The sequence below is a fragment of the Scyliorhinus torazame genome, chromosome 8, assembly GCF_047496885.1.
Source record: "Scyliorhinus torazame isolate Kashiwa2021f chromosome 8, sScyTor2.1, whole genome shotgun sequence".
Taxonomy (NCBI): domain Eukaryota; kingdom Metazoa; phylum Chordata; class Chondrichthyes; order Carcharhiniformes; family Scyliorhinidae; genus Scyliorhinus; species Scyliorhinus torazame.
This window is the reverse complement of record NC_092714.1, coordinates 56,374,198-56,390,201: the sequence shown is the minus strand read 5'-3', so window position 1 is coordinate 56,390,201 and position 16,004 is coordinate 56,374,198. Positions and strand designations below refer to the sequence as shown.

At 48.4% G+C, this 16,004-nt stretch overlaps 1 protein-coding gene across 1 annotated transcript in view; it reads left to right on the top strand.

The window, feature by feature from the left end:
* The window catches only part of LOC140427856 (suppressor of tumorigenicity 14 protein homolog), a 318,812-nt gene that overhangs the window by 227,134 nt on the left and 75,674 nt on the right, over window positions 1-16,004 (top strand). Inside the window, exon 12 of the mRNA XM_072513648.1 lies at window positions 4,246-4,350. Within this exon, the coding sequence (XP_072369749.1) occupies window positions 4,246-4,350 (105 nt within the window). The remainder of the gene's footprint in view (window positions 1-4,245; window positions 4,351-16,004) is intronic.

Sequence of the window (16,004 nt, the reverse complement as noted above, 5' to 3'; positions counted from 1 at the left end):
TGGGTTCTTCCATCCACGCTGCACCCTTAAAGTCAGAGGAACATAGGAACAGGAGTAGGCCCCTCGAGCCTGCCCGCCATTTGATGTTATCATGGCTGATCTGTGGCCTATCCCCATATGCCTGCCTTTGGCCCATATCCCTTAATATCTTTTCTAAACAAAAATGTATCTATCTCAGATTTAAAATTAACAACTGATATAGCGACAATCACCGTTTGTTGTAGAGTTCCAAACCTCTACCACATTTTGTGTGTAGAAGTGCTTCCTAACATCTCTCCTGAATGGCCTGGCCCTAATTTTTAGACTATGGCCCCTACTTCTAGAATTTCCAACCAGTGGAACCAGTTTGGACGGGATTCTCTGGCTGTGTCCGCCCGGCGACTGGAGAATCCCGCCCGAGGTCAATGGATTTTTCCATTCTACACGGCTCGCCCGTGGCATTCTTGTGGCGGGCGGAAAAGCCCAACCCTTTGCTTTTATCTACCCTGTCTTTGACCGTTAATATCAGATCACCCCTTCACCTTCTAAATTCTAGAGAAAACAGGCCTAATTTGTATAATCTCTCCTCCCAACTTAACCCCTGAAGTCCAGGTATCATTCTAGTAAACCTACATTGCCCTCCCCCCAGGGCCAAAATATCCTTCCGACGGTGTTGTGCCCAGATCTGCTCACAGTACTCCATGTGCGCAACACAGTAGCACAGTGGCTAGCACTGCTGCTTCACAGCGCCAGGGACCCGGGTTTGATCCTCGGCTTGGGTCACTGTCTGTGCGGAGTCTGCACCTTCTCCCCGTGTCTGTGTGGGTTTCCTCCGGGTGCTCCGGTTTCCTCCCACAAGTCCCGAAAGACACCTAACGTGCTGTTAGGTGAATTGGACATTCTGAATTCTCCCTCAGTGCAGCCTAACAGGCGCCAGAGTGTAGCGACAAGATGCTTTTCACAGTAACTTCATTGCAGTGTTAATGTAAGCCTGCTTGTGACAATAAAGATTGTTATTATAACCAGGGTTTTGTAAAGGTGCAGCATAACTTCCGTGTCCTTATACTCCAGCCCTCTAGATATAAAGGCCAGCATTCCATTAGCCTTCTTGACTACGTTCTAAACTTGCTCGTGGCATTTTAAAAATCTATGCACCTGAATCCCCAGGTCTCTTTGGACATCTACTAAATTTAGTTTAGAGCAAAAATAATATACTTTATATAGTATACGTTACAATCCCTATCATGGTTTAAAGAGGCTATGAAATTCAGCAGGTCCCGTCTACAATATTGAATTAGAACATTGGGAGTATTCCTACTTAGCTGTGAAACACAGAGAACACCAGGAAATCATGTAAATTAGATTCATATCACCACTTTCCCGGGGTTTTCACAGCTCCTCTGCCAAAAATTTGAAAGGCACGTGGAATAGTTCCATTCACTCTGTTAGGTTGGGGGTTTTATTAGCAGCACCAAAGGTTATTTTAAAATTTAAGATTAAATTAATTTGCATATCCTTTGTTCGCCAAATCTCTAAAATGTTACATAATGGGGCAGAGTTTCCAGCCATTCTCACCAGTGGGCGCTCCCGCCAACAGCAAACCCCCGCCGTGGGTTTTCCAGTGGTGTGGGGTGGATTCAATGGGAAGTCCCATTGACAAAAGATCTGGGTCGCCTCATGCTGCCAAGGAACATGCCACAGGGGTGCGTAGATCATTCCCCCCCTCAATGTTACCAAAAAGGTCCTGCTGTTGGAACACGTTTGAGATTAGTGCATCCGTTTAAAAGACCCTCTCCAAACCTTATGCAATGGTGCAACCATTAAATTACTTTTACGTGCATTAACAACAAGTACATGATACTTACCCTATTTACATACTTAGGATGTTATACTTTCTGTGTGGAATTTTCTGTGTATTTAAACTAATTTAAATATGCATTTCCGAGTTTTAGCCGGCTCCCGGGGTTCATCACCCGGGGGGGGGGGGGGGGGGGGGGTCGTGGAGGCCATTGAAGCCCCCAGGTGGTCAAAACAGGACCTAGCACCCTGGTTCTGCCAGGTCAGCGATGCCAGGGGGCAGTGTCAGGATGTCAAGGGGCAGGGCCTGAGAGGGCACATGGCCATGAAAGGGAGGGGGGGATCATTGAGGGGGAGGCCTAGGGAACATGTGAAGCAGGACATAGAGAGGGGGCCTGAAAAAGTGGGGGAGTGGGGTGCCATCGGGTCTTCGGCAACTTCATAACAAGGTGTTGGTCACCAGCGAAGTGGGGGGGCAGGGAGGTGGCCCGATGACTGAATTGGTGGGGAGAGGGGATCTCTGCCAGTGAGTCGGAGGTGGAGGGGACACTGCGAGGGGGACAGTTATAGGGTTATTTGGAGATGGCCTGGCCAGCATCTTTAGGTCCTGCACTTCACTTTCCTGTGGAATCTCCCCTTGCTCCAACAAAATGACAAGTGTGGGTGGACTGTGATGGGAATCGCACCAAAACACCCGGCAGGATTCTCACCTGTTTTCCCACCCAAAAGGACATTTGGGGTGCAATTCTCCCAAAAGGAACAAAGTCCCCTAGCGAGCGTGTTTAGCCGCATGTTTCGTTGCACTCGCAGTGCCTGAACGGGGAATGCATGACCAAGACTGCGCAAAGCCCCGTTTTGTACAGTGGGGAGCTATGCTCGCCAGAACTCTCCATTGTAGCGAGAGATCGGGATGCCATTTAAAAATGGCATCCCCCCCCCCCCCAACCGGCGGAGAGGACCAGAAAACTCTGCCCTCTCTTTCATGAATGCATGTGAAAAATAATAAATAACAATGGTATCATTACAAAAGCTTATAGGAAATAATTAAACAAGTAATTCTTCAGAAACTTAACATATAATTGTTTTGAAATTATCAAAACTAATACCTATTTGTTAACGTTTTCCAGTGACAAAAAGTTGACATGGCTGCAAAATTGGACCTACTTTAGTCTGGAACTGGCTGTCTGCCTCCAGCCCTTTTCATCTTCAAGCCCACCACCACAGGGTGGGGAAGATTCAGCCCCATTCACTCCCATTCAGGTTGCACACTCTCCTCCATCCCCATGTCATGCTGGCATTCTCCATCTGTCCTAATCCCAAACCCCTTTTCCAGCCTCTGCCATCAGCCCTGCCATTGTCATCCATTCCCTCCCCATTTATTGCCAGCCTCGTGCTGTTGACTGAGAGGGTGTAATTGAATTTCTCTCAGATCTCAACTGGCCCATTGTTTGTTCAGAAGGGGAAAACCAGAGGATCAAAATCCTGGAAACCCCTACGTGGGCGGCACAGTAGCACAGTGGTTAGCACTGTGGCTTCACAGCGCCAGGGTTCCAGGTTCGATTGCCCACTGGGTTACTGTCTGTGCAGTGTCTGCACGTTCTCCTCGTGTCTGCACAGGGTTTCCTGCTTGTGCTCCGGTTTCCTCCCACAGTCCAAAGGCGTACAAGTTAGGTGGGTTGGCCGTGATAAATTGCCCTTAGTGTCCAAAACATACACCCTGTATGCTTCATCCAATGCCGGTGCTTATGTAGTTACATTGTATACCTTGTGTTGCCCTATTATGTATTTTCTTTTCTTCCCTTTTCTTCCCATGTATTTAATGATCTGTTGAGCTGCTCGCAGAAAAATACTTTTCACTGTACCTTGGTACATGTGACAATAAACAAATTCAATCCAATCCAATCCAAAAAGGTTAGGAGGGGTTATTGGGTTACAAGGGTAGGGTGGAAGTGAGGGCTTAAGTGGGCCGGTGCAGACTCGATGGGCTGAAAGGCTTCCTTCTGCACTGTATGTTCTATGTACACTGGGAGTGTACCCACTAGAAAGCAGCTCACTACTACCTTCTCAAGGGCATGATGTGGAGATGCCGATGTTGAACTGTGTGGGCACAATAAGAAGTTTTACAACACCAGGTTTCTTTTGAATCACTAGCTTTCGAAGTGCAGCTCCTTCCTCAGGTGAAGACTGGTGTTGTAAGACTTCTTACTGTTCTCAAGGACAATTAGGGATGGGTACTAAAAATGCTGGCCTGGCCATCATTGCCCACATCCAGTGATATAATAAAAGATGTAATATGCGCTCGGTGACCAGTCACAAAGTGGCACAGGTAAAGTACTTGGCAACTGTTGTACACCTGCCTTTTCGTTGGGATCTAGGCAAGAACCCAAGGGCAGTGAGGGCAGAAAGAATGTGAACAGTAGCCCTTCCCTGACATCACTTAATATAACACCAAACTACATTGTGTTACAGAATGCCAAGGAATGCACATATGTGGAGATGGAAAATGTGAACTCATGAGCAACAAGTGCGATGGTTGGTTCCATTGCAAAGATAAAAGTGATGAGGCAAATTGTGGTAAGTAAAAGAGAAAATACTGGTAAATGGTTTGGCTTCTGTTGGATGGAATTAGAGTTTAAAGACACAAAGAGTGGGTTCCATAGAATCATGGAATTCCTCCAGTGCAGAAGGAGGCCATTGGAACCATCGTGTGTGCACCGACCCTCTGAAAGAGCACCCTACTAAGGCCTGCTTCCCCGCTCGGCCCCCGTAACCCTAGAACCCCACCTAACTTCTGGATTGCAGAACAAGGCCAGCAGCGCGGGTTCAATTCCCGTACCAGCTGAGAATTCTGAATTCTCCCTCTGTGTACCCGAACAGGTGCCGGAGTGTTTCACAGTAACTTCATTGCAGTGTTAATGTAAGCCTACTTGTGACAATAAAGATTATTTATTCATTTATTTAGCTGCACATCTTTGGAAACTAAGGGGCAATTTAACATGGGCAATCCACCTAACCTGCACAGCTTTGGACTGTGGGAGGAAGCCAGGGCACCTGGAGGAAACCCACGCAGACATGGGAGAAAGTGCAAACTCCACACAGACAGTCATCTGAGGTCAGAATTGACCCCGGGTCTCAGATGCTGTGAGGCAGCAGAGCTAACCACTGTGCCACCGTGCAACTCCTGATTCCTGATGTATCCTAACTGCAATCAAAGTAACAAAATAATAAATATTTTCCAAACCAGCCATTTGAAGCACTAAATTTAGATGCTGTATAGGCACTTTAGTCTATTAGATTCTATTGCACAATTAGAATTTACCGAATATGCCCATTGACTAAGCCATGTCACTTTTGTTTCTTTGTAGAAAGCTCTGCGTTATACGTGTAGCAACATGAATAATTATTCAAATTTGTGGCTATTACTTTGCTGTAAAGTCAAACAAAAAACATTCTTTCTTCCATATGTTGAAAGTGATGCTTAGCAAACGCATTGGTGCCAACAAGTACCAACATTGTCAAGGTTTGGTCTCAATCAGTCACTGTAATTGCACACATTTAGGCCTAAGGATTAAACCATAAATATATATTTATGAACAGAATTAAATTATATGTGTCAATGTATTTAAGACATTTATCATTAAATTTGAAAGCTGTGAAAAGTATGGTTACTATAGACGCCGACTAATCCTGTTTTGTGCCAACCATCAGCTCTTCTGAGATGCTCCTCCTGAGTCATCGTTTGCTGATGAAATTCTGCCAATTATTTTGGTTCCTCAAGTAGTGCTTTGGGCTGAATTGTGGAAGAAACTATTGAGTAGTAACTGGGAACAGCAGCAGGAAATGGTGGGTTGCCTCTTGGATCAGGAGAGAATGGGTACATCGATCCAAGGCTTTTACTGCCTGTCAGCCTTGGGTGATAAACATCAGTGTGGGATTTCAAGTTCCCATACTGTGCTGAGGTAACCCCATAATGCACAACAGCCAAACTGTGACCATTGTAAGGATCCTCCTGTTAATCCCGGTTTGTCCCTTGTTTATTCCCTTTATTTTGTTCTGTTTTGGCTTGCATAAATTTTGTACCTGGACAATTATTGGGACCTACACCTTTAAGATGGACTTCACCTTTAATTTAAAACAAAAGGAATACAGCAGGATGTGCTGGCATCGGTGATGGCTCTTCTTGATGGATGAGCTGTTTACTTTGCAGGGCTCTTAGCTGATAGTCTATACTGATTGGTGCTGACTATCCCGGAGTGTTCTGCCAGGGACTGGAAGGCTTCATCTGGTTTTTGTTCCAGTTTGGTCAAGAAGCTGGAGGGCCACAACCCAGATCTCTCTCCTCTACCTGATGGACTCTGCCTAATGGTTCAAAGTAAAGACCCTTCTCTCCCTACAGTCAGATTGAACTGCAAGGAGGTTCAGTCTGGTAATAGCTGCAGGCAGGGCTAGTTGTTTAAAAAACTCTCTTTAAAATCCCACAGTCTGAGGATCAGACTGAATGTTCCAGCCAGAAGGCCCTCATTGCCATCCAACTGGTGGTTCTCAATCAGTCTGTATTCTGGAAGGATAGTCAGCTGAAAAAACAGCTTCAACATCCGAAGCAAGGGCACTCATCTTCCATCTCACATTAATTCTCTTTTATTCTTCCCCTTCCCCTCCCTCTGCGTGTGTATGTCTTGTGTGTGTTTAGGTAGAGGGTGGGACAGTAAAAGGGGGGGTGAGTAGTAGATCAGCTCGCCATTATTCTAGTATAATTATTGCCTGCCTTATCTCTTGTTGTTATAAATAAACAGGAATCAAAGCCGGCGCGAGCGACTCCGGCGTCAACGGGCCTCCAGGCCCAGGCATTAACCCCTTCCTAGGGGGCTAGTACTGCGCCGGAGTAGTGTCCGCTGCTCCAGCGCTCGAAAGCCGACGCACCACAGCTTGCGCGGGTCCGGGCAATATGGCGGAGCCGTACAGGGGCCCGCGCGGAGGAACATAGGCCCCCCTGGAATTAGCCAGCCGGCCGATCGGTAGGCCCCGATCGCGGGCCTGGCCACCGTGGAGGCCTCCCCCGGAGTCAGATCCCCCCCCCCGTCCCCCCACCAGGACGGCCCCCGCAGCCAGAACTCCGAGGTCCCGCCGGGTAAGCAGCCCATGTGCAGCCGCCAGAGTCCCGGCCCCGCAGGCGTCTGATTCGCTGGAGTCGGGATTCACATTCAGAGCCTGACAAGTTGGAGAAGCTTTTAAGCCCTCCACTCAGCACAGACTGTCATTCCAGCCAAAAAGATGGCTGCTAAAAGACCAGCACCAAGGTACCTGGATTCTGACATTGAATGATGTTGGAATTGTTGAGGTGAGACTGGCATGCAATACCATAAGAAGATGAACAACTTCCTTCGATCAACTCGGGTGAGTAACCACCTTTGTGCCCCTGGCATCACTCTCGTCCCTCACTCCTCACACCTGCCCCCAATCCCCAAGAGGCCAACCCTACCTTCCTGCATCGCCCTTACAAGCTACACTCCACGAACTCCCAACACATGTGTTGTCCTCTTTTGCCAAGAGCCTTGCATACAGGTGCTACCAGCACAAACACACCATAAAACCCGCCTCCCAGTGTCATATTATGTCCTTTCCGTGTTCCCAAGGATAAAGTGGGCCATAATCGCCAGGAGCTCCAGAAGATGGGAGGGGGGCATCCCAGATAATTGAGTACACATCCCCTCTGAGGAAAGGGCCCTGCAACCCGCGGGGGAGGTGGAGGAGAGGGCAGTGTCACGCAATAAATAACTGAGAGCCCAATGCAATGCAGAAGTCCCGACAGCAAGTGAGTCACCCCTTTCCCAAAGACCAGTCCTTCCCAAGATCTCACCATGTCTTTTGTCTGCAGGATTCCAATCAGATGAAACCGGGCCATCCGTGGTCGCTGCCCCCCCCCCCCCAATCCAGATCCTCAGAACACCCCGGAGCACCACTCCGGAGAAGACACCAGTGTCTCAGCATTGCTTTCACCTGCACCATCCACCATCGCAGATTATTACCTCAGTGGATAATGTTAGTGATCAGACTCCTGGGTCACCCTCTGGTGAGCACCACACATACGCTTCAGCACATCAGGTGAAGGCAGGGACTGCCGATGGAGCCGAGGGCTGCCTGATCCTCGGGTACAACTGTCACCCAGACATATGTAGCGCTTCTGAAAAAGATAATTCTATCACTGGTGCAGATGTAGAAGCAGAGCCAGAATTTACATGAGGGGGTGGCAGCAACATTCCAGTGCCTGCAAGTAAAGCTGGAGGAGTTCAGGCACAGGAGATGGTGCTGACAATGCGTGGCATCCAGGCTAACACTGGACGAGTGGTGGCCGCAGTGGAAGGCCTGGGATAAGACGTCAGAGCCATGTTTCAAAACGTCCAAGGCTTCTGGCACACTGTGCTGTGCTGTCCATGGCTCAGGTGCAGGACAGGAATGCCCAGTCACAGGTGGACATGTCCTGGATGTCAGATGGACACTGCTGCAGCTCTCCAGAGCTTGGCCCATTCCCAAAGGGTCATGGCTGAGGGCATCAAGAGTATTGGTCGGGCGCTGACTGACCTTAGCCAGTCACAAGGGACATGTCACAGGCACAGAGGGACATGACTGAGGTTATGAGGGACATGCTCACTCACTAAGGAACATGATTCAGTCTCAGTGCTCCATGATTGAGGGCATCAACATCATGGTTCAGGCAAGGATGGGCCTCCAGGGCTGACAATGCCAGGTGGGGCCTCCGGAGCTCTCTTTGGCCTCCCCTCTGTCCAATGGAGTCGCCCAAAGGCCAGAGAGCTCCCCTTGTGAGGAGGAGGTCATGGGTCTATCCCGGCTGGGACATCTCAGCCCTTCTGAATCCCCCCAACCTGACATTAATTGCATCTGCTGGGCTGCGGGCAGAACAGGCTAACATGCCATCATGGGCTGGTTTAGCACAGGACTAAAGAGCTGGCTTTTAAAGCAGACCAAGGCAGGCCAGCAGCACAGTTCAATTCCCGTACCAGACTCCCCAAACAGGCGCCGGAATGTGGCGACTAGGGGCTTTTCACAGTAACTTCATTTGAAGCCTACTTGTGACAATAAGCAATTTTCATTTTCATTTTTTCATTTAATTTTCATCTGTGACAACCAAAAGCCGGCCGGCCCATCCAGGCCCAGGCCCTCCAAAGGCCGAACGACAAGGACATCACAGAACAGAGGGTGAGGAAAGCAGCAGGCCACCTCTACTCCTGATGTGCTGTCTGGGGTAACACCTAGAAGAAATGGTAGGGCACGAAAGATAAGAAAGTTAAGTAACACTTAGTTAGCATGGGTGTAGAGGGAGTAGGTAGTAAGGAGGAAGTGCACACTTATTGTAAATGCTCATTGTAATGATATGCCTATGAATAGTATTATACATAGTTAGCAATGTGACCTCCAACCAGCTGGTGGCGTCAGACATCGGTCACATGACTTGGGACACTCACCAGTTGGCAGTAAGGCGTACAATAGGACAGTCACACATAGGGTAATTCCAGGAGAGTTCACGGAACTCAAATAGTAACCTAGTCTGTATAATATTCTGTTTGTTATCTTTCCATTTTTTCATCAATAAATCATCATTCTAATTAAAGACGAGGCAAAATAGGCCGAAGAAAAAGAGAAGATCCATCCACCGACCTGGTGAAATACGGCCATTGGGGACTCAATGCAGTAAACAGCAGTGAAGTTAGAGATGGAAGCTTTAAAGGCACCCCACCAGCTTCATATCTTGGGTAATGTAGAAAAAAATTGGCATGCTTTTAAGCAGCAATTCGGATTCTATATTGTCGCCCTTGGCCTGCAGGCACAGCCTGACGAGAGGCTTATTACGTTGTTGCTCACGGTAGCAAGTCCTCAAGTAACAGAACTATACAATACCTTCACCTGTGACAGTGAGGAGGAGAGCAAGAGCCATGCTGAGATGAAAAAGTACTTTGATCGGTATTGCTCTCTGGAACAAAAATGAAGCATGTGAATATGACACATTTAGTACGTGTACCCAGAAAAAAGAGCTTCAATCAGAAAATCATATCAAGATATGTCATGCAATGAGTGGGCTGCACAGCAGACCAGCACGCTCAGCAAAACAAATTTGAGCGCCAATATGGGAGAAGATGCTGGTGCCATAAGCACTGTGACGCAGTTGAAAACGAAATGTGGTCTCAGTGTGGGCGGCCATTTTGAGAGCACTGTGATGCAGTCGAAAAAGAAACATGGTCTCACTGCGGGTGGTCATTTTAAGCCAGAAATGTGGCAATCGACATGGCCCACAGCAATGTCCAGCATATGGAAAAGTATGTTCTAGGGGTGGCCATATAATTCATTTTGCAAAACAATTTTGCATCCTACAGTGACCAATTCAAAGCAGTTAACACAATTGATGAGATGCCCCCGGAAGAACAGTTCCTCACTGATCTCATTTCAACCAAGGACCAGAGGAGTCCGACCATAAAAAGTGAAGAGTCCTTCTGAATAGTTGTGGCGACAGTAATGACAAACCTGATGCCATCGAAAGCAGATGGAAAAATCTAGTGGTGATGAATGACACATTGATAAAATGTGACCTCGACATGGGAACGAGGGCCAACCTCCTAGGTCTGAACAATTTGCACGGGCTACACGTTAAGCCGAAAGTTGTAAATCAGCCAAGACTGCCGATACATTACAATGGGAAGGCGATTGAGACACTGGGTGTATGTGAGCTTGAATTATGCATGTATGACACAACTTACATGTTACCATTTTCCATTGTGGACATGAAAAGCGAGTCCATCATAGGATCGGATGCGTGTGAGGCCCTGAACTTAGTTGAGCAGCTGTATGTTCCAGACAGCGAGTGGCCAGCCGATTATTATGATTCTCAACGAGATATGCTGTTGCAGTTATTCGATGAGAAGCAAGTGAAAATCGAGACGGAGGACGACAAATCAGATAAAGAGATGGAAGAGCCAAAGGGAATTCCGGACTTCTGGTTAACAGTCTTCAAGAAGGTGTATATACTCAGTGACATGATACAGGAGATGATGAGCCTATATTAATGCATCTACATGATGTGAATGTTAAATGTTCAGAACGTGAACGGCCAATGTGCTTCACTCTGGAGTTTAAGTTTGAGCCAAATGAGTATTTTACAAATGAGGTGATTACAAAAGTATATCAGCTGGAATCACAGCCTGACAAACTTGAATTCTCATTCATTGACGAACCGGCAATCACGGGATGCACAGGGTGCCAGATCGACTGGAAGAAAAAAAAATTATCACACTGAAAACCATTAAAACAAAGTTGAAGCGTAAGGGTCGGAGCACTCACAAAACAGCTTTGAAAACTGTACATAATGACTCATTCCTCAATTTCTTCAGTCCTCCTGAAGTTCCACGGCATGGAGTGTTAAAGTGAAAGTTCTTCGGCAAGACTCGCTGCTGACTTTGAAATTGGTCACAAAGCTTTCCAAAAAAAAAGAGGACGAGGAGAGTGGGGGATACTGTAAGTCCCATCAACGACACCAAACAAGTAGACATCAGCAATGTGGCTGACATTCATTTTTTTTAAATTTAAATATTTTTATTCTCCTTTTTCACATTTTCTCCCAAATTTACACCCACCAACAAAAAACAATAATCAGTAACAACTATGTCAATCCCCATATCAATAACAACGATCCCATCCTCCCACCAAACCCCAAACATCAGCCCGCATGTTCACACAAATAAATGACTTAAAGGAATTAGGGATCACCCATAGTCGCCATTAACACACACCGCACTCCTCCCCCGAACCATCCCACCCACACGCCCCAACTAATGTTCGATGTTATCCAGTTCTTGAAAGTGCATAATGAATAATGCCCATGAATTGTAGAACCCCTCCATCCTTCCCCTCAGTTCAAACTTAACCTTCTCAAGAGTCAAGAATTCCAACAGGTCCCCCCGCCACGCCAGGGCACAGGGTGGAGAGGTTGCTCTCCAACCTACCAGGATCCGCCTTTGGGTGATCAACAAGGCAAAGGCTACAGCATTTGCCTCCGCACCGTTTCCAACCCTGGTTGGTCCGACACCCCAAATATGGCCTCCCGGGGGCCCGGGTCCAGTTTCACATGCACCACTTTAGAAATTACCCTAGAAACCTCCTTCCAGTAATCCTCTAGCTTTGGACAGGACCACAAGATATGAACGTGATTAGCACCCCCCCCACACCCCCCCCCCCCCCCCCCCCGCAACGTTCACACACATCTTCTACTCCTTCAAAGAATCAGCTCATCCTCGCCCTCGTGAGGTATGGTCTGTGTACCACCTTCAACTCTATCAGCCCCAAACTCGCGCACGAGGTGGAGGCATTCACTCTCTGGAGCACCTCACAGCAGAACCCCTCCTCCATATCCTCTCCCAACTCTTTGCTTTGATCCCTTCCAGTGGTGCCTTCTCCTCTTCTAAAATAGCTCCGTAAACCGCCGACACTGCCCCCTTCTCCAGTCCCCCTGTCGTCAGCACCTCCTCCAGCAATGTGGAGGCCGGCTCCACCGGGAAGCTCCGTATCTCCTTTCTGGCAAAATCTCGAACCTGCATGTATCTAAACATTTCCCCCTGCTCCAGCCCATACTTCGCTTCCAGCTCCTTCAATCCTGCAAACCGACCCCTAAGAAACAAATCTTTTTGTGTCTTAATTCCCTTCTCCTCCCATTTCCGAAAATGTCCATCCCATCTCCCTGGCTCAAATCTGTGGCTCCCCCGAATCGGCATTTTCCTTGACCCTGCCCCCAACCCGAAGTGTTGGCGAAACTGCCTCCAAATTCTCAATGAAACTATTATTACCGGACTCCCTGAGTATTTCCCCGGGGCCATCGGGAGCGGCGCTGTTGCTCGTGCTTTCAATCCCGACCCCCTGCACAAACTCTCCTCCATTCTGACCCACTGGGAATCAACCCCTCTGACCCAGCTCCGCACCTTCTCCACATTCGCCGCCCAGTAGTAATACATCAGGTTCGGAAGACCCAAACCCCGTGCCTGCCTTCCCCTCTGCAGCAGCACCTTTCTAACTCTGGCCACCTTCCCTCCCCATATGAACGAAGTAATCCTTCCCTCAATCTCTCTGAAAAAAGCCTTTGGCAGGAAAATTGGCAGACATTGAAAAATAGACAGAAATCGCAGAAACACGTTCAATTTAACCGCCTGTACCCAACCCGCCAGTGACAGAGGGAGACCATCCCACCTTGCCAGATCAGCTTTCACTCTCCCCACCAAACTAGAAATGTCGATGTGGCTGACATTCATGATGCTGAACAAGAAGACATTGGTAATGTGGCCGAAAGGCCAGAGAGCACACAACGACGCAGCAGCAAAAAGCATTGCGGAAAAACATGAAAGAAGCTGGTGACACAGAAGCTAGTGACTCAGGCATGGCCAGCAAGGATACCGGCCTTCAGGACACATCACGTCAAAAGGCTAAGTCACAAAAGACCTGCACGTAAACCAATCGTCCGGAAGCAAAAGTGGCGTCGGAAAGCTGACAGGAGCCCAGAAGATCAGCGGGGTGATCCTGTCGGAGATGTACAATGAACTGTGCACAAGGACCACATTCAACAGGCATCTCATGTTACTTGAAGCACAGTTGAATCTGTATATACATATGCCACATGTGTTGAACGATATTACAAATCATGCTTCTGTATATAAATGTTAACATAGCCAAAGAAATGGGGGTTTGGTGATATTCCTATGAGTAGTATTGTACATAGTTAGTAATGCGACCTTCAACCAGCTGGTGGCATCAGACATCGGTCATGCGACATGGAACACTCGGCAATTGATAGTAAGGCATACAACAGGACAGTCGCACATAGGGTTCCTGCATCTGAAATAGTAACCTAGTCGGTATAGTATTCTGTTTGTTATCTTTCCACGTGTTCATCAATAAATCATCATTCTAGTTAAGTCACGAAGTGTTCTGTGTGCACCATTGCAACAACAAGGTCACAGAGCACAACACTCATCATTAAACACTTTCTCCACCAATCCGATCTGCCTGTAACCTTTGTCTCATGGGTGTGAAGAATGGGCTGGGGCAAGGTATTGTGCGGTGGCCAGGTGAGCTGGGGGGGGGGGGGAACAAGGGCACAGCGCCAATGACACATGAATGCCTCACATGTTTACACCCTCACTGAGTAGGGGCACGGCATGGTGGCAGCAGTGTGAGCACACCGCATCCCCAGTGAGTAAGCCCTTACCATTCACCTTCTCCCGCAACCCCATTGAAAATTGGATCTTCAGGGCGGACAGTGGTATGTTATCTTAAAGACAGGAGTCAGAGTTTGTCAGACACTGAGGAGCAGCAGAGCTCATCTCTCAGCGAGTCGCCATCATCTTCCGTCCAGCAGACAAGACCCACTGATACTGCCAATCCAGGGCTAGCACCCTGTTGCGATGCCGGTTTGACCCTCAGGGGGAGTGGGAAGTGTGGTAATGGTGCGGTATACTGTGGGTCTCCTGACTGGGCGAGCCTTGTGCTCTCCCACCAGAAGGGGAGAAACTGGATGTATGGTGGAGACGTTCATCCTGTGTAGGCATGTGGCTCTAAGCTTAGAAAATGGTGTATGGGCAGGTCCTACAGATGGGGGTGAGCAGGGGATGTGTGAGTTTGCTGGGACCTTAACTATAGTATTATGTAGAACCTGCGTTTTACACACTGGTTGTGACAGGGAGCTGGTCATGGTTCCTGGCTGTGGACAGGATGGATGGGAACAGGGATGCAGTGGACATGCAGAGCTTGGAGACAGCTCCTAATCCTGAGGGACGGGCTAGCTGATAGTATCAGTGTGCCAAGGAGGGTTCCGGCAGCACTGGTGCATGTGTCCGTTGTTTGGGGCGAGTTCTGCTAACCCCCTGTTTCCTCTGCTGTAGGGCTGCACTTCTGAGGAGTGCCAACACTTGGTGGACTGGCAGTTGAGCATGGCCACACCAATCCCCTTGATATGAGGGTATCCAGATGAGCAGGCTGGATGGTTTGCTACATGACCAGTAGCCCTCAGAGCATTTGAAAGAAAAAAATGAAATGAAAATTGCTTATTGTCACAAGTAGGCTTCAAATGAAGTTACTGTGAAAAGCCCCTAGTCGCCACATTCCGGCGCCTGTTCGGAGATCGAACCGTGCTGCTGGCCTGCCTTGGTTTGCTTTAAAAACCAGCGAATTTAGCCCAGTGTGCTAGACCAGCCCCTGCAGGATACTGTCAGCAGTCTCAACAGCCAGGAGCCTGCAGGTTGAAGCTAGGGGGTGGGTTTAAATGAATTTATGCAGCAATGGAGGCCTCAGCCAGGGCACCCCGATCCTGTGCGGGTCCATGCACTTGCCACCAAGTCATTCTCCACTACCTCCGGAGGTCGTCCAGGCTTACACATCCTAGCAAATGCCGAGCAGTTTCAATGGTTTGCTTATCTCCTTGCTCCCCCTCAACGGCAATGGTGCCTGTGCCCCGCTTGGAAAGACTTGCACCAAATTACACCTGCGCCATTCCCGGTTCAGAGGGGGGTGCATTACGGGGGAGTGGAGAATCGGGCTTCCAGCCTGCTAATAAGATTTAAATACATGCAAATCAGGGTCTTACAAGGTGCCGCTGGCATGTGGTGGGTGGCGCGCCACTGCTGGTGGGTGAACGGAGCATCACAATGGGTTTGGCACCTGGCACCGATCCCGTTTTTCGGGCGACGCACCATTCTCCGCCCGATCGGGAATCCCGACACAGGGGTCGGAGATGGAGAATCCATCCCGTGCAGTCCTAATGTAGCCAAACAACTTGTTTGTCAAGTTGCTTGATATGGAATGGTGCCCCCTGGTGACAGGTTAACCACCAGTTCCAGAAAAAGCTGGCTACGGAAACAGGTGTAAACATGTGCTTTGTCCACCTTATGCATCTGTACGTGCAGGAAGAGCACCATGAAGTCCTCCTATGGCACTGATATAACTTCTTCAGCTCTTATTATTGAGTGAGCATGAGGTGGGTTTGTTTGGGATGGTAGAGATATATGGAATGAGAGAGAGGAAATGGTGAAAGAAACTATTTTTAAAAATAAATTTAAAGTACCCAATTATTTTTTTCCAATTAAGCGGCAATTTAGCGTGGCCAATTCACCTATCCTGTACATCTTTGGGTTGTGGGGGTGAAACCCACGCAGACACAAGAAGGATGTGCAAACTCCACA